Source organism: Zalophus californianus, chromosome 9, assembly GCF_009762305.2.
Source record: "Zalophus californianus isolate mZalCal1 chromosome 9, mZalCal1.pri.v2, whole genome shotgun sequence".
NCBI classification, from domain to species: domain Eukaryota; kingdom Metazoa; phylum Chordata; class Mammalia; order Carnivora; family Otariidae; genus Zalophus; species Zalophus californianus.
Genome location: NC_045603.1, coordinates 133616372 through 133634757, shown reverse-complemented (window position 1 = coordinate 133634757; position 18386 = coordinate 133616372). Strand labels below are relative to the sequence as shown.

The window sequence follows — 18386 nt, the reverse complement described above, 5'->3', positions numbered from 1 at the left end:
CTTCACACACTGAGACCCACCCTGGGCCCAGCCCCCGTTACCGGAAGACCTCAAGTATGAAGACAAGGCCCATCTTTCCTGCAGTTGTCTGTGGAAGGCAAATGGACATCGCCCTCACCTCTGGATTTCTAAGAAATCCTGCCTCAATTTCCCTTTTATTCCCAAAGGTTCGGCATCTTCCTGCAGATGCCCCTCCCCCCCCTCCAAATGCAGACCAGAAAGACGAGGGGTGTTACGTACATGCTTGAAGGACGTGTGAGGAGCTGCGCTGGTACCTGTTTCTTCCAGATACTCTCCCCAGTTAAAGCCAATTTCCTCCAGGCTCGAGCCTTCTTCTGTCAAAAGACAAAGAAAAACAGAGTGAAGAATGGAAAGGCACGGGCCTTCCATAAAGAGCAGGAAATCCTTAATGCAAGAGACAATGGAATTCAACCGTGCAGGAGGATCCTGTTGAGGCTGCTGCTGAGGGGCGCCCGGGTGGCTAAGTCGGTTATGCATCTGCCTTCGGCTCAGGTCATGATCTCAGGGTCCCGGGATCGAGCCCCATGTCGGGCTCCCTGCCCAGTGGGGAGCTGCCTTTTCCCTCTCCCTCTGCTGCTCCCCTCCCTTGTGCTCTCTCGCTCTCTCTCAAATAAATAAATAAAAACCTTGAAGAAAAGAAAAAAGGATGCTGCTGATACTGTCGGCTTTGGCGTGCTGACTGTGGGGTGTTGACTAAGGAAAGGGAACACTGAAGAAATCCTGCCTGAACTACGCTGGCAAAATCAAGGGTAAAATTAGGCACTCTCAGGCAAATGAAATGAGATTTGTTTCAGGGCATATTTGCCGCATGCTAGAGTACTTGTTTGGAATCAGCCGCCCTCACTGTGGCCACTCCCTTCTCCGGGGAGGTTGGACGACAGGGTAAAGGAAACCGTCGGGCACTGAGGAGGTACCTTGACATGTAGACAGCATGAGCACCTCTGACCACGCATTTACTTCCGACGGCTGAGATCATAAAGTAACAGCACAGACTGTTAGTGTCATAAGGAACTTTAGGAAGCATTGACTCTGATGTTATCCCAAGGAAAAAACTACTGGAGGTCCAGAAGGATTGCTCAAGTATGTGAGGTCACCTAGCAACTGAGTGACAGAAACCAACCAGCTGCCAATCAAGCAATTCTCAAAACATTTAAGATTGTGCATAAGATATAATCTATATAGTCAAAAAGAACCAAATAGCTCATTTTAAAGCACGGATAACAGTATTACATCACAGTTTCCAATGGAAAGCACTCAAAAGCTGTAAACATTATTGTAGCATATCTGCAAGGCTATCGTATCATAAAGAAAGGACAGAGAGCAGTAGGGGTATTCCACACACGTGGATAAGTAAGATCTTCAAAGTTTAGCTTCTCTTTCCTTGCAATAATGCTCAATGGATGTTCAACCTGTGTATCTTCTATAAGCAAGAGCCTATTTCACAGGCCAAAAATAAATACTGCTCTCGGTCATGTTATTAATGGAGAAGTGGTATATCCTGGCAGGTGATCCAGGGGAACCAGCAACAGGAGGCTCTAGGAAAGAAAGCTTTGTTCTTGCAGGCTACCACAACCATTTTCTACCAAAGGTTTCTTCAATTGTAAGTAGGAAAAGTAATTTTCCTGCGATACTCTGTATAGTCTCAGAAATGGGCAGAAGATCATTTTTGTAAAACCAGAAAATGCTAGATTAAAAGCAGTTACCTTAAATTTTGTCTTCTAAATCAAAGTTGCTTGGAACTAGCCTCCTCAACTTTGACCCCTGTAAGCTGGTTTGTAATTAAATGTGCAAGAAAAAGAAAAGCTCCCTGAAGAGAAAATCTTTCCCTTATTTTTCTCCCAACTTTCCACTTTATCCAGGGATTTAGGTCCTTCCACTGGAAACAGGCTCCCTGAAAAAAAATCAGCAGATTCCCACAGTGGCTAGCTAACAAAGATATACTGCTGAGACACAGTGAGACAAACCCGCAGGGAAGCAGTCACGTTCTGGAAAACCCCTCCGGGTGTCACCTGACAACACGACCCACAACTCTTTTCCCCAAAAGGCTGCAGGCATCGATTACCAGGTTTGCTTTCTGATGCACTAGCCAGAAGCATGCCTGCGCACATCTCACTTTTTCGGGGTGCCTGGTGCCAAGGAAGTCTGTAATTTCTCTACACCCTACCTGTCTGGCTCCCGCAGAGCCCACGCCACCTGCAGGCCTGCCCGCCCCAGCCAGGGTCACCCACTTCCGGCCCCACAGAACCACCACCGGGTCGTGACAAGAGCTCCACGAGCTCTCTGCTAACTTCTTTACGTGCATCACCCTGTTTCCTCCTTCCAAGAACCCTGACAGACGGTGACTACCATCCCCATTGCACAGAAGAGATGACGGGAGCCCAGAGAGGCTGGGGTAGGGCGGTCAGTCACCAGGACCATGCAACTGCCCAGCCACAGAAGCAGGAATCCAACTCGGGCTGTCGGGTTTCAAGCTGGAACTCTCCCGAGACACCTTTCCATGTCTCCCTTCTGCCTGCACCACGCGTAGGGCATATGCACTCCACCACCACCACCCAAGGCAGGCTCCAGGGCCAGCTTGTCTTCTGTGCTGGTGAGCATGAGAGCATTCCAGAGCCAAGCCCGGCAGTGGGAAGACGCAGGAGATGGGGGAAGGCGGGAGGCAGTAGCCAAGCTCAGAGAGAACAGTGTGCAGAGAGCCCCTAGAGCCTCTGGCAGGAGGGCACAACCAGGGGGACGACGTGGCCATGAAACTCAGTCCTGGGCCTTCGGAGGCAGAAGGTCCTGGGAGAGCCCCTGGGTGAATTACCAGCTCCTGGAAAACGGAAGGACTCTCAGGGAGTGCTGGCTTCCCTGGCATCAGAAACATCTGCGTGGAGACAGAACGAGGAGGAAGTCCTGCAGCAGCTAGTGCCTGGGGCTAGAAAGCTTCGGTGAGCTTCCGCACCACACCTGGAAGGACCGGTGATGCCATCACTTGGCATCGTCCGGGAGGGTGAGAGCCTGGCTTAAATTTCTCAGCTTCAGCTTCGAGACTGCTCACTACGGTTCTTCACTCTTCATACAAGTCCAGTCGAGGCTACTAGTCTTCTACCCAAAACTTGGTTCCCACTGAATTTTAATTCATTACAAACCATGTTTCTCTTCCTGCAATAAACAGGCTGTAGATGGCTTTCAGGCATCACTCGGGTGTTCGTTTAAGTCACCAAGAGACAGAAAGGTCTCCCAGTGACTCCCCAGCGAGTCCCTAACGGCACTGCTACAGAGTGCTGTTCACACTCTATGGTCCACAGAAAACACTTAAAAGTCAAACCTGGAATGGGATTTTAAAAATTAAAGCTCGTGTGCCCAGCACCAGTAGTTTTAAACAATAAAATCATACACAAAATTTAGGGTCCCCTACAATTAGGCCTCTCCCGACCTGTAACTCATAGTACTTCCTCCAGGCACACACATTCCCCGAACAGCTCGTTCTCTAAAGACGTTTCAATGAGCAATAGATAAACACACACACTGTTTATGAGTGGAGGCCTCATAAACCCAGAGCAAATATTTACAGTTGATTCATAAACCTCTTAAAGCCATAAACATTTTATCAGGGAAACTCTGACAATCTCCCCGCCTCTGCCAAGGCACCAGTCGGAAGCGTTTTTCCCCATGACATCATGAAAACCGACCATGAAACGCGACCAAGAAAACAGCCACTCAGTTGTAGAAAAGAGAAGTCTATTTATGTGACCAGCAAATTTCCTGATAGAAAAAGAACACTAAAAGTGGAGATGTGTACGCTTACGCACCTTATACATGAGAGTGTAAAGCAGAATAAACACACGGCTCACACACCTTTTTTTTTTTTTTTTTAAGTAATCAAATCTTGGGTTTTGGTTTTATAGTCTGAAACTGGGCTAATTTTGCAAGGCTGAATGCTAACGTCCGTGACCACTCGCCAAGAAAAGAACGGAGAGTCTGCAGATTTGGAGCCGATGAAATCTCATACAACACCTTCTCATGTGCTAGATATTCCTCATACACTCGGGAAGAGAAAGGAAGGCATTAAATCTTCGAGATTTTCACTGCTGATAGTCCGCTCATACTATCACAAGATTTAAAAAGTACTTCCACTGAGTGCACTAAACAGACCCACAGCACGAACGACACTGGGAAAGGGCTGGCCATGCCGAGGGCCAAGTTCACAGCTACAGCACATCCCCCAAGGAAGGGGGGACAGTCACCTGCACTCAGAGGACCCAGAGAGATTTTCTGGAAAAAAGAAAACACATAAAAATCACCCAATCACCCAGCCGGGGGTGCAGGGGGCGGGGGGGCAAATTACTATTCTAAATGGTATAATATAAATATATATAATATTTATATTTATTATAAATAAACCAGTCAAAGACTGGTTAGGTGTTAGGTTCCTCGAAGGAGAAAAACTTTACCACAGATTCACATGACCTAAATTTCTTTCCCATTAGGCACTTCTCTGAGAGCCGTGCTCAAGGTTTCGGAGAGGAGGGGGGGTGCCGGCATCGGTGCCTGGGCAGATTCCGCTGTCCTGTTCCTCTGGGCACTAGGGAGACAAGCTGACGTTCCCACCTCCCCTGTAGCGGTGCCAACATGAGACAGGTCCTGGTCCAGAGGTTCTGAGCAAAAGTAACAGCTGTGTGTTCGGAGCCAGAGCATGTCACACTGTTGATTCACGACCCTCGAGCTCTGCTTACCCCGTAACAAAAAGACCGTGTGGCATGAATCCGCAAAAAGCGCACCGGCTCTTTCTAGAGCTAGCGCGAATGATACATAAACATTTACTATGTTAACCACTGAGATTCTGAAGTGATCTGTCACCTCACTGCAACCTACCCCTCTCCGTCTAGTATAGGAAATACTACATTTTGAGCCAAACTTTGCATAACTTTCAAGCCGCTCTATGCTTATAAATATGACAGTATTTATAATTTATTATAAATATAAATGGTCTTTTGTTTGGTTTTGTTTTTAACAGAGAATGCTAAAGTTCCTGGCACCAGGAATAAGAAATCTGAATTTTTCTAACAAGAATATTGACTCCTTTCCTTCCAGAATAAAAATGCCTGTGGGACTCCAGTTAATGTATTCCTAACACCAAAAAAAAAAAAAATTTAAGCCCACATTGCCAGCATAATTCTCTTTACTCAGAGGCCCGCCCGGTCTAAATGTGCAACACCACTTTATCTACAGACTTCATCGGCAAATTACATTTAGCCAGCCTGGAAAAATAATGTCAAGGACTCTATTTATCACCATGTCAGCATATTGTTTTGCTTGCTTTTATCACGGCAACTGGAGAAGCCTAGAGTTCCAGAAAGCCAGTTTGGGTCCACGGCTTTCTCTGCGTGCCCGGGGACAACACTGTCCATCCTGTCCGCTGGGGAGGCCTTCCGTCCATCTGTCTGTGCTCATCCGGGCAACGTCCTCCGCGCTCCTGGGAGGAAGAGTCGTTCACGTGGTGCCTATTTCCTTTACAGGACTGAGGTGCCAGTCAAACTAGGATTTGAGCTTTCCTTAGGAAAAGAGGCAAAATGGAAAATAAAAAAGCTGTTAATGGGAGTCGGAGCTCACTGCTGTCTGGTGAAGTTTTCGCGTCAGAGGGATGGATCGTCCACGCGAGGAAGCACAGTTGGCTCGGGGTAGGGCGTGGGGACACAAGTCAAAGCAGCGGGGGGGCGGGCAACCACGGAAGGCACTGGCCCCGTCATCTGGGCCGAGAAGAGCCAGAGGCACCTACGTGTAGTCACCTGCTGGGGAGCGACGGGCCTGCGTCCTGGCACACGTGGGGAGGGGCAAGCAGACGAGCGGAGGAACGGACAAGAAAGCAGCGGGGTTGTGCCTGCGTCCCAGAAAGCACGTGTGTGCGCGTGGAGGGGGCGTGCTCGCGTGCACGTGGGTGACTTCCCCCTGCACGGAAGGGCAGGTACGACCCAGTGTGCAGAGCACCTGCTTCCGAGCCTCCGGACGCCTGGAATGAAATCCTGGCTCCAACACAAGAGCCAAGTGACTTTGCCATGTCATCCGGTTTCCTCCTCTTTACCATGTGGATAATAAAAGCAGCACTTTCATTGGGTCATGGAAGGATAAACTGAGTCAACACACATAAAAGTCCTTAGAGAGCACCTGCCATACCGTTCGAACTCAGGATCATGTACCTACCTGTCCTCTGTCAACGGAGAACCAGCTGAGCCTGCCTTCCCCCTGCTCTTCTGGGAAGCGAGTCTCATCCGAAACGCTCGCGGCCAAATGGCCCGTGGCGGCCCCAACCATGTCACAGTGGGCCCCACAACCAGACACCCCCACCACTGACACCACAACGGGAACTGTTTCCTGTATTATCAGCTTGAAGGGGAAAATAAGCTTCTTGACGACTCATACTTGAGTCCATTGTAACAGACTCAGTGTTCGAGAAACACTGAGTTTCTCCAAGTCAGCCTCTGCTCTCTACAGAGGTTTAAGATCCTGCCTTAAATTCATTTCTCCTTTAGGAGTCGCTCCTTGTGGAACCACCCACAAGTCCAGACCATCACGAAGAGGTGCTTATGGAAATTCCAAGGGGAAAGGACAGATCAGCCATGTAAGGGGGAAAAAAGCTCTGGGGCCCATGTCTGTACATGTTAAGATCATCTGGAGCTCTTCAGAACTACCATTTCTGGTAAAGATCTTCAGGTCTTGTATGATTCTGGCCGCCCACTGTGCACAAGCAAGGAAGCCTCCATGAAGTATGTGCACACGACTAGACGTCAGTCAGCAAGAAGCCCAGCCTGGCCGGTGACAGAACAAATCCCCTACTTCCCTATTCATGGAATCACCCGCGAGGAAATGCAGCACAAATAATTCTCCCAACACCATATTATTACCAATGGGCCTCAAAATCTACTTAAGCTAGACGGATACGTTGCAGCTGCAAGAAAATGAAAAGTCAACACACGTTTTGTTTTTAAAACAGTTTTGAAAACACACCTTTGAAAATGAGGCGGTCACAGACACGGGATGTGCATTCAGCAAAGGCCAGTGAAAGCCCAGGGAACCAAAATTGGAAACGTAATTTCATGCAGCAAACGTAGACAGATTTTTTTTAAAAAAGCATATTTGTACTTAAACGAGAGTAGAATTAGGGTGAACCTTCCGCCTATGGGATGAGTTTCCTCAGAAGAGAATTTCCATACTTCCACTGGGGGACAATGACTCAGCTCTGCTTCCAGAAGTTTCCTCACTGCAGCTTAGGTACAGAAAAATCCCAGGGGGGCAGGTGGGGAAACTGGGCTGATTCTGAAGCAGACACTAACATTTTTCCACATATTTAGGCAATAGCCTCAGGGGTTTCCAGATTTTTTGCAGATAAAGATATAAATTTGAGTTAATGCAGTAAATCCAACGATATCGAGCCATCTGTAATTCTGCCATTGACGGCACTCATCAGAATATGAAGACAAACATCGTGACTTCTCTGGATAAGGGTCAAATCTCTCACTGAATTAAGGATCAACATTTTTTACATGAATTCACCAGAGCAAACGTTCATGATCCAGACAGCTAAGCTGTCCTGATTTAATCTGCTGTTATGCAAATAGAGCCATCCTTTAAAAAAAGAAAAAGAAAAAAGAAGTGTCTTTTTTTTTTTTTTTTTTTTTTTTTAAAGATTTTATTTATTTATTTGAGAGAGAGAGAATGAGAGATAGAGAGCACATGAGAGGGAAGAGGGTCAGAGGGAGAAGCAGACTCCCCGCCGAGCAGGGAGCCCGATGCGGGACTCGATCCCGGGACTCCAGGATCATGACCTGAGCCGAAGGCAGTCGCTCAACCAACTGAGCCACCCAGGCGCCCGAAGTGTCTTTTTAAAATGGACTCTTGTGTGAGCATTTAGAAAAAGAGGCACATAAAAATTCATCGACGAAACATTAAAATTCAGTCAAAGACTGGTTAGGTGTTAGGTTCCTCAAAGGGAGAAAAACTTTACCACGGATTCCCATGACCTAAATTTCTTTCCCATTAGGCACTTCTCTGAGAGCCGTGCTCAAGGTTTCGGAGAGGAGAGGGGGTGCCAGCATCAGTGCCTGGGCAGATTCCACTGTCCTGTTCCTCTGGGCACTAGGGAGACAAGCTGACGTTCCCACCTCCCCTGTAGCGGTGCCAACATGAGACAGGTCCTGGTCCAGAGGTTCTGAGCAAAAGTAACAGCTGTGTGTTCGGAGCCAGAGCATGTCACACTGTTGATTCACGACCCTCGAGCTCTGCTTACCCCGTAACAAAAAGACCGTGTGGCATGAATCCGCAAAAAGCGCACCGGCTCTTTCTAGAGCTAGCGCGAATGATACGTAAACATTTATTATGTTAACCACTGAGACTCTGAAGTGATCTGTCACCTCACTGCAACCTACCCCTCTCCGTCTAGTATAGGAAATACTACATTTTGAGCCAAACTTTGCGTAACTTTCAAGCCGCTCTATGCTTATAAATATGACAGCAAATCCTAGGAACAGGCAGTGTGAGAGATCTCGAGATGTCTACCCCGTTGTTTCCTGAACATTTTCGGGAAGATTGCTCACTAAATCAAAGCGTCAGAGAGAGATCCAGAAAACAAAGCCCCACCTGAATCGAGACCTCCATTACCACTCGCTGAGTTTTGCTGTTTTTCCAAGGGTGAGGAGGAAGGGTCCTGCATGCTGGACGCTGACAAGCTGCTCTCCATGCCTAGTGAGTAAGGATCCTCTTCTCTTAATGCATCCTGCAGCAGGAATTACCTAAGAACAACCAACAAAGAAAAAAAAAATCAGAGCACCTTGATTATATTCCTTTGTTTTTAAAGTCCCCCCACCCGCCCCGCAAAATAACAGCATCCTATCAGAGCTACTACCAGGTCACTGTAACAGGTAGGATGCCACGTCATGTTGATAACAGAAAAAACCCACGCACGGGTGAGACATCTCGCATGTCCTGAGCAATGCGCGACCAGACCCAGTTAAAGTACCGACGTTTGCCAATGTGCTTTCTGACCAATTAGATTTTTCCTATAATAGCATGGCTATTCCTCACTTGCATTCTGATACGACAGGTGGAAAACCAGGTAAAATGACAGGTGCTTCTCACAGAACCTACAATTTAGTTCATTTACCATGAAATAGCCAGGCACACGCAACCCCTAAGGGTCGCCGCTGACCTCTCTGGTGGTTAGACACAGCCATGCGGGGCTTTTACATCTTTCACTCATTCAACATCTACTTTTATTGCACGCGTAGATGAAAGATTAAATCAGCAAAAGGGCAAGGACGGATGAAGAAAAGCATACTGCCTCTACACCTATAAATAGAATATTTTGTCACTCACATACAGTAAGATACCTTTTAAGAATACCACCCCCTTTTAAACCGCCAACCACATGCACACGCGCGTGCGCACGCATGCACACACACACACTCTCACATGCACACACCTCTTTTGGTGCTATTCACTTTGCTTTCCTGGAAAATTATTTGGAGGGGTGGTCAAAATTAAAGGTTCCTAAGAGGGTGTTAGTCATCTGTGCAATTGCAGGAAGAAGACAGAAAACTCCACCAGGAGGAGATGGGCAAGGTACCAGGTACACAGCATGGGAACTTAACCCAGCACGTATTTATTAGCCACCTGTTTATATAAAATACTATGGCAGACGCTGTGGGGGCAGGGATACAAAGCCATTTCTCAATCAAAATACAAAGAAAGGAAATACCTATTTTAGAATAGGAACCATGGAAATATCTCGACTGCTTCTTCCAGCAGCAACCTATGCATCTTGCTGGTACGAAGGTAAGTACATGAATAAGCAAATGAGATGACACATTATCAGGCGAACGTAACCAACCAGGAGATTATCTTTTACTCATCTCACAGTCTCTGAGCACAGGAGCTTTTCCTATTTTCTGAAGCAAAGTGAGGCTGTGTGGTCTGAGGAGAAGTCAGGACCAGAGATACAATGTAAGGCACGGCTGTCCCAAAAAATAGGAAAAGCACTGACTAAAAGGCTGAAATGGCTTCTTGGGTTTGTTTAAAAGCCACATTAAGGATCGGTAAACACCACACGCTCACCGGAGCGCTGCGTGGGGCCGAGAAAGCAAGGCGAGAGAGTCCTAACCCCGCCCTCCAGCAGCAGCATCTAAGACCAACGGTGCAAGGAAACTGGGTGCGCACACGAACGACTTAAACCTAAATAGAAACTCGGTGTTTCTAAAATATTTTTTTAAATGAAAGACTAAAGGGAACCCATGGAACAGATAGACGGGTTTCAAGATGCTTTAAAACAGAGGGCACTGGCAAACCCAGCACTTTGCACATTTAGGCTAATTTTACCCCAGCGACATCAGTTTGCTAAAATAACGCACATGATGACAGGCAGAACTGTATTCTCCTAATAAGAACACTCCTTTCCGAGTCCTATCATGACACAGACACTGGAATTTGTGGGGATCCATGGTTCTGGAGATCTCCTCCCCACGGGGCTGCACGCAGCTGACCAGACAGGAGAGGGACAGGTCGCCAGGGCTCCCTGCAAGTTCTCATGCCCTGGGCCTGGATGTTACAGCGGGTGGTGGTACTCACCAGTGTGTCTCCAGCGCCACCAGCATCCAGGAGCAATGGCCGATGCCATCTGCAGAGAACTCACTTGTTGATAAGCGAGTGTGGCCAGCCCACCAGAGACCCAACAGCCCACAAGCACCCAGTGCGAGAACACGCACAGGGAGCACGCAGCAGACAACACACACCTGCCCGCAATGACAGAAGCGTGTGTGTTGAGTTTGTGGATCACCCGATCACCTAGACGGGGACACCACGCCCACCAACAACAGGGGCAGCCAGAGGAAGACGCAGCACCCTCTGCAAAACATTGCCTCCCTCACGGATGTCCACTGGAGTCTGTCGGGGACATTTCCAAGGATGGGGGTGGTGGTGCAGAAGGACAAGCAGCTGAATGACACGGGGGGGGGACACATGGAGCCAACAGAGTATCACAGACGGCCTGGAACAGAGGGCATCCCCACTGGGGGCATGCACTGACCCCTTACAAGCTGGTCAGCAACAGGGAACACTAGAAACACAGAGAGAAGCAGAGACCACCACGAGGTTGGGGGGGCAGGATCGGAGAACGTGCTAGCAGAACAGACTCAAGGCCGAACCCCAAGGAGAGGAGAATGGTTTGCCAAAGCGAGGACCCCAACTCTGCGGGCAGGAGTAGACACCGCAGGATTCAACGCAGGGAGTGCAATGATCTGATTGATCTGTTCCAGAAAAGTCGCTCCGGCCAGACAGACGGACAGACAGGGACACGAGTGAAACAGGACCGTGTGGACGAAGGTCTGGGTACAAAACAAGCAAACAAGTGCACAGCGTATTTCAAAAGTGCAATCCACAGGACATGGTGCAAACAACCGAGGAGTCCCCCCGACATTAACAAGGCGCGATCTCTTCACAGCTTGGAGGCAGCTTCCTAGAATAAATCCCTTTCCACAGCTCGCTCTCAGCAACGCACGGAACCTAGGCAGTGCCTCTGGAAATAAACATTACCGGAGAAATCAGGTTAAATAGGGGAATGACAAACCCGTCCACAGAAATTTACTTCCGATGGACTTTGAGGGGGTAGCAAATACTGGTGAAAACTGACCCAGAAGCTCTGCAAAATGGAAACAGGATTTTGAAAGTAAATCCTTTTCCTGCCTCCAACACCCTCACCCCCAAAAAAGGGCTACTTTTAAAAGGAAGCATATTTCATTTTGCTTCTTAAAATATATATTAGTTTCAAGACCAAAGGTAAAACTTTCTATTAATGAAAGTACCTTTTTTTTTAAAGACATGAAAAGAAAGCTCACAAAGCTGGGTTTTTAAAGGGTAACTTCCTGTTTTTTACAATACACTTGTGATCCTATGTAAAGTTAATCCCACTCTAATTGGCTCCTCTCCCCTCTAAAGTTGTTGAGCAACACAATTATAGTAAGTAACTTGGAGAGTAACAAGGCCACGATCTAGCTGTGTGACCTAGGCAAATTACTTGACCTCTCTGTTCCTTCAAACTTCTCATGAAAGCTTGATTAGATGTAATCATTGGGCCCTTTTCCCCAAATCTAAAGTTCTATGAACCTACCAGAGCTTCTTTCAGTGTTAACGGTTTATTTTTCTGCATTCAGATTACCTGTTTAACTGAAAGAAATTTTTCTTTTTTTATCTGAAAGTAATTTAACAGAACAAGCATCCTCCCCTGTTAATTCTTTTCTGCCTCCTCCTATCATTTGGAGACGATTCAGAGACAGTGAAGTAATTTTAGCATAAGCCAAGCAGTCTTGTTAGGAAGAAAATGGGTGGGGAACAACACTCACGAGATAGTATTCTAGAGCTAACCAGAAATTATTAGGGGTTCTGACCTATTTTGAATTATCTTTAGACCAGCAAGGTCCAGTAGAACTTTCTAGACCTGCACGGTCCAGTACAGTAACCACCAGCCACATGTAGCTACTGGGCCTTTGAAATGCAGCTAGTGTGAAAGAGGATTTCAATTTACATTTTCATTAATTTTAATTTAAAAGTCATATCGGCTGCCGTATTAGGGAGCATGGTTAGCCCACTGCAAAGGTAAGCCAGACTTTACTATATTTGAATTTGGAGCATGTCCTAAAAATAACCATCAATTCTTGGCTCTCTTGAAAGTTTTAATTTAACAATAGCAAGCTAATTAAAAGAGAACACAGGAATTTTAAAACCTAAGAAACTTCAAAAAGAGACTTAACAGCTTCCCCGTGATATTCCACAAACATTTCACAGCTAACGTTCCAATGTAGCGGGTTTTTATAGAATGTGCTGCATTTTTGCATCAATATAATTTCAAAGAAGAAACGATCTAATAAGCTAAAGCATGTGCGTCACATGAAAATCGTTTCCTGTTTTCGTTCATCTATAAATTCAGGAAAATCATTCCAGCTCAAAAATGTAATCAGGCATAGTTTTCCTGGGAAGGAAAAAGAAGAGTCCATGAATGTAACTATTAAGAAATCAGTCAAGTATCAATGGCTTATAGAACACTCATTAAAGGGGGAAAAGTTTGCTCAAGTTTTTTTTTTTAAGATTTTATTTACTTATTGGGGGAGAGAGAGAGAGAGAGAGAGCGAGCATGAGAGGGGAGAGGGTCAGAGGGAGCCCGCTGAGCAGGGAGCCCGATGCAGGACTCGATCCCGGGGCTCCGGGATCATGACCCGAGCCGAAGGCAGCCGCTTAACCAACTGACGCCCCAAGTTTGCTCAAGTTTTTATGACTTCTTGGGGACTCAGCTCTCTGCACTTGCCCCTGACCAGATACTGTAAAAAAGGATTCGGGGACTATAAAGTAAGACATCAATTTAAATGCACCAAATCAATCATTTTAAATAGAACTCAAGGGAAACATTATAAATATCAAAAAGAAAGCCACATCAATGAGTGGCAGAGTTAAATCTTACTTTATTCTGTAAGGACAAGTGACAAGGCTTTTATTTACACAGGCGACTGCAAAATGTATTTATTTTGGCAAATGACACATCACACTTGCACTTTTCCAATAATATTTACTTTCTTCCTTCCCATAAAAGGTATACACACTCTGTAGAAATCTAGGAAAATTATAAAGGAACACATTAAAATCACTTGTCACTCTAACACCTAGGGAAAATCACTTTTATTTGGATAATAGATCCCCCTGACAGCTTCTCTGCAGGGTTTGAGTTCATGTAGAATTTAGAATTTTAATTCTTGTTTCATTTACCATTACACATGAAGCATTTCCCCCACGTCGTTAAAATTCCTTGAAAACATGACTTGAAATGGTTGCACAATTTTTATTATAACATGAATAAGGTAATTTATTTACCATTCCCCTCCTACTGACTATTAAGCTGTTTTTTATTTTTCCCCATCATCAGCAGTGCTGTGCTGGTCATCCTCAGCCATTAATGTTAACACACCTCTGATGTTGCCTTCCCATGGAATCCCAGAGGTGAGATGAGGGGCCAAATGCAGGAACAGATCTAAGCCTCACAATCCATGCTGCTCAAATGCTCTCCAGCCCACAGGACTCACTTGCACCTCATTTAGACCGTGCCTAGCAGTGACGACAGACTATATCTGAAGCCAATCCGCTCCAGGCCATCAACCGCGTTTCTTTTCCCCTTTTTCAATGTGACATTCAAAAAACACAACCTGCCATTGTAACATGCTACCCTCATATGATAACCCTGCTCATCATAACCTTCCCACATTTTAACTCTTGGTATTTCATGTAATTTTTAAGAGCGCTCCATGTTCTATGTCACAAAACCGTTGCAAATATCTTCCCCAACTTTCCTCTTAGTGGCTCCTTTTGATAAAAGATTAGTTCTTTTTCTTAACTTGGTCAAATCTATCCATTCCCTTGATTTTTCTAAAAATTGTATTTTCTTTTTTTTTTAATGAGAGAGAGAAAATCTTAAGCAGACTCCACACCCAGCGCAAAGCCCAATGCCAAGGCTCGACCTCACAACCCTGAGATCGTGACCTGAGCCTAAATCAAGAGTTGGATGCTTCACCAACTGAGCCACCCAGGCGCCCCTAAAAGTTGTATTTTCAAAAAAGCCCTCCCCCCACCCTGAGACACCAGAAGTCTAACTTCTCTGGGATTCCAAGGCTTACACTTAACTCTTTAACACAGGGGGAATTTCTGCTCAAATATTCCGTGAGGGGCAGCTCTGGGCTGTCCCCTCCTGCCTCCCCCCGCCCCCCACCCCGCACAGGTAATAACCCATTTGTATTCCATTGGGCTTCCACGTCCTGTCTTTATCACATATTAAAAACTTACGCATACAAGGCTGTGTTTCGGTGTACCAAAACTTCCTTGAATTATGAGAAAATTCAGAGAAACAGAAGTATGACTTGTGTCTATATATTCCCCCTCAGTTCAGCAGCCATTAAATTTGGAGTCCTTTGGGGTTGGTTTATCAAGGGACAACCATGATTTTGCACGGCCTGAAACGCAGTCTCCTCTGACTTTATCATCACGAGGCATTTGACCGTGAATGGATACTGTGTATCTGAAAGACACACGGGTAGAAATTTCTGTGCATCAGAGACTGCTCACTGTCCCTCCTCCACCCTCAACATCCGCTTTCCCCATCGTCTACAGAGAGGTGTAAATGGCCAAGGAGCCATTTATGTGGTCATGCCAGATGCGTGGCACAACAGAATCACCCGGAGGGCTTGTCAAACCCCAGGATGCTGAGCCCCACCCCCCGAGCCTCTGATCCAGAGATCAGGAGAACTGCCGATTCATTCGTATTTCTAACAAGTTTCCAGGTGCCGCTGATGCTGCTGGTTCGAGCACTACACCTGGAGAACCACAGCTTGATGAAAAGATTTTTGTCTGGGGTGCTGAGAAAGATAAAGTAGTTCTGCATCAAGAGATATTTAACATAGGTGTACTAAAATACATATATATATATTTCTGCAAAGTCATTTACACGTGGAGAGGGAAAGGTTGGTTCTTTCAGAAATAGCTCTGCATTAAATAGTCTTGCATGATAAGTAGTGTTCCTTATAGAATGCCAGTTACCTCAACTCCATTTTACAAAGTCAGGCTTTGCTACACCATCTGCCGCAGTCAGGCCAGCCTGTTCTCCATGAAAGTTCGGTAAGAGTTACAGTTTATCAAGATTGCATCATGCTGACTCTTCGTGGGGGAGCCACGCTCTTTCTTAATGGATCTCTGTATCTGACTGAATTATTTTTTCCAGGTCTCTTTTCTCAAAAAGCAAGAGGAAACTGGGTTGTACAATCTCTAGGGACTCTTCCCACGGTGTCCCTCATTCCTCGCAATGCCCCTCTCCTTCAGATCCCTTGGCTGACTGCACGGTGTTCACCTCCACACCGCTGAGAACTCACTTAGGAACTTCCCGGTTTCTGTCATCAAGTCATGGGCTCGCGCTCAGCCTGCTCTTCCTCCCTCCCGCCCTCCGCCTCCTAGCAGGTGCCACCCCGCAGCTCCATGAGGACGTCCCAGCGGACCCCACAGCACCCTGGGACTGTGTTCTCCGCCTTGCACAACTCTGCCCTGGAGTTAGTCATGATCTTGTTCTTTCCGCGTCCTTAGTTTTAACATACTTATCACCCATTCGAAAAAAAAATTAAAAAAAAAAAAAAAAGAACGCAGTGTTTCCACTCACTGTCTAATTCTCCTCTCCATAAACTGAGATATATAGGCATTTTGTTCATTTCATCTCAAGAACTTTCCACCAGGGCCTCTTTTCTGCTCCCATCCAGGCGAACTGCCTTCTGTGCCTGGCTGGCTGGCAAACGCCATCCTGAGACCTTGCCTCTCTCTCCCTTGTCACATAGCCTCTCTTCTGGGTCCCATGTCTTCCCCATTCTCGCTTTCCTCCCTTTTGAGGATGTATGTTCCCTAAGAAAGGATTTAGGTAGAAAACATGAGGCTTTGCATGGTAGAAAACACCGTTAACTAACCTCATGTTGGAACCAGTAGTTTAGGTGGGGAAAAAACTTCCAAGGTCGAGGGGCGCCGGGGCGGCTCAGTCGGTGAAGCATCTGCCTTCGGCTCAGGTTGGGATCTCAGGGTCCTGGGATTGAGTCCCACATCGGGCTCCATGCTTGGCGGGGAGCCTTCTTCTCCCTCTGCTGCTCCCCCTGCTCATGCTTTTTTTTCTCTCTGTCTCTCTCTCTCACACTCACTCACTTGCTATCTCAAATAAATAAAATCTTCAAAAAAAAAAAAAAACCTCCACTGTGGAAAAAACATCTCGCAGAGTTTCGAGGGCTTCTGCCCACTGTCTCCCAGCCCCCGCTGGGGAAGTCTGTCAGCAGCCCAGTTACTGGGCCCTCTGAGCTGAAACTTCTCAATGACTTGCCTACTGAGGATCTGCTTGTGGCTTCAGGGCACACTGGCTTCTTTCAAGTTTAAAATTCATGTTCTTGTGCTAGGATATTTTCTTGAATTACTGCTAATTTCCTCATCTCTGTTTTCTGTTCTTTTGCCCAAATATTCAATCAAATGTCGGACCTCCTCAATCTGCTTAATTTTTTCTTTTATGTTCTGTCGCTTTATTATTTTTTTTTTTTTAATCTTCCAACTAGGATCTACCATCAGCTTCTCCCTCTAGCTCTCCTATGGAGCTTTACAATTTAATTTCACAAGGCTCTTTTTAAATTCTTGTTAAGACTCCCTTCCCCACCCTATCCTGTTCTTGTTACCAGGATGCAAAGTCTGCTATAACCTCCCTGGGGTGATTCATGATCTTCTTTTAGAGATTTTTCTTCTCTCCTTCATAAGAGAAGTTATTTTGCTCTCTTTGTTGGTTTTGGTCTCTACTTTTTATGTTAGGTACCTCTCTCAGAAGATGGGTAACACTTTGTGGTTCTCCTGTTTAAGAGGGGGGCACTGAGGGGCTGGCTGGCATCTCTAAGCCAAGTGAGGCTGTCAATCCTGGGAACCCATCTGGAGGTCAGCTGGGTCATTCCAAGAGGAAATCCCAGCATGAGTGCCTTTACGTCTTTACTCCCAGGTTGGTCAACATGCACTGAAAAGGATTCCACCATATTCCGTTATAGAAGGGCTGGGGTAGCTCTGCCTACTGTCCCCAGTTTAGAAGGGAATATCTCAAAACACACAATCCCTTTCTTCCCTGAGATGAAGCACGTGTGGGCTCCAAGAAAGATCTCCCTCTTAAATCCAAAGCAACAGAGGAGTCCAGCTCCAGCTTCAGATCTCCACTTATGAGAATCAGTAAATTCTCTTCCCTCCTTCCTTACCCCACTACTGACTAATATACCACTTTTTCAAGTTGATTTTGTTTTATTAGACATGACTAATGTTACACTCTTACAGTGCAGAGACAATTATCCAAACTCAGGTGAAAACATGAAGCCTTTTATTATGTCACGAGGCTGCCTCCAAAGGCTTGCAGCTCACAAGAGCTCACTTTAGTGAACTGCATTATATTAGCGATAAAAGAAATGTCACGTTTCTTTTAGTTACCCAGACTTTTCAAAGTGATCTGCCTCAAAGTAGTTCAAGAAACTTGCAATGTAACTACTTAACATACTCATAATTTCACGCTTGCTACTCCAAAGTGGGAAAAGGTCTGCAGTTGTTCGTTTCTTCACATGACTCAGAAAAGCGAATATTCTCCGGATAGAAAATAAAATGTGAAGGTCTAAACTCAAAGCTTATGAAATTCCAGACATGCTCTAGCTGCCCATGGATATCTAGCGTGTCTAAGTCGCACAGAAAACGGCCTCATTTCATACTCTGGGAATCTCGAAATGAGCACAGGACACCTAACCTGAGCTAAGACCTTTCAAAAT

The 18386-nt window shown here is 46.1% G+C and overlaps 1 protein-coding gene across 5 annotated transcripts in view; it reads right to left on the bottom strand.

Moving 5' to 3' along the window:
• SFMBT2 (Scm like with four mbt domains 2) overlaps positions 1-18386 on the bottom strand; it is a 230237-nt gene that overhangs the window by 199051 nt on the left and 12800 nt on the right. For 4 of the 5 annotated variants that reach the window (XR_003520061.2, XM_027595002.2, XM_027595005.2 and 1 more), the window contains exons 2-3: positions 8638-8789; positions 241-335 (exon numbers count right to left, since the gene is read on the bottom strand). Coding sequence is in view for 4 of the 5 variants with exons in the window: in XM_027595002.2 (XP_027450803.2) it covers positions 241-335; positions 8638-8737 (195 nt within the window). In the remaining variant the exon portion in view is untranslated. The remainder of the gene's footprint in view (positions 1-240; positions 336-8637; positions 8790-18386) is intronic. The other variant, XM_027595004.2, reaches the window with a different exon arrangement.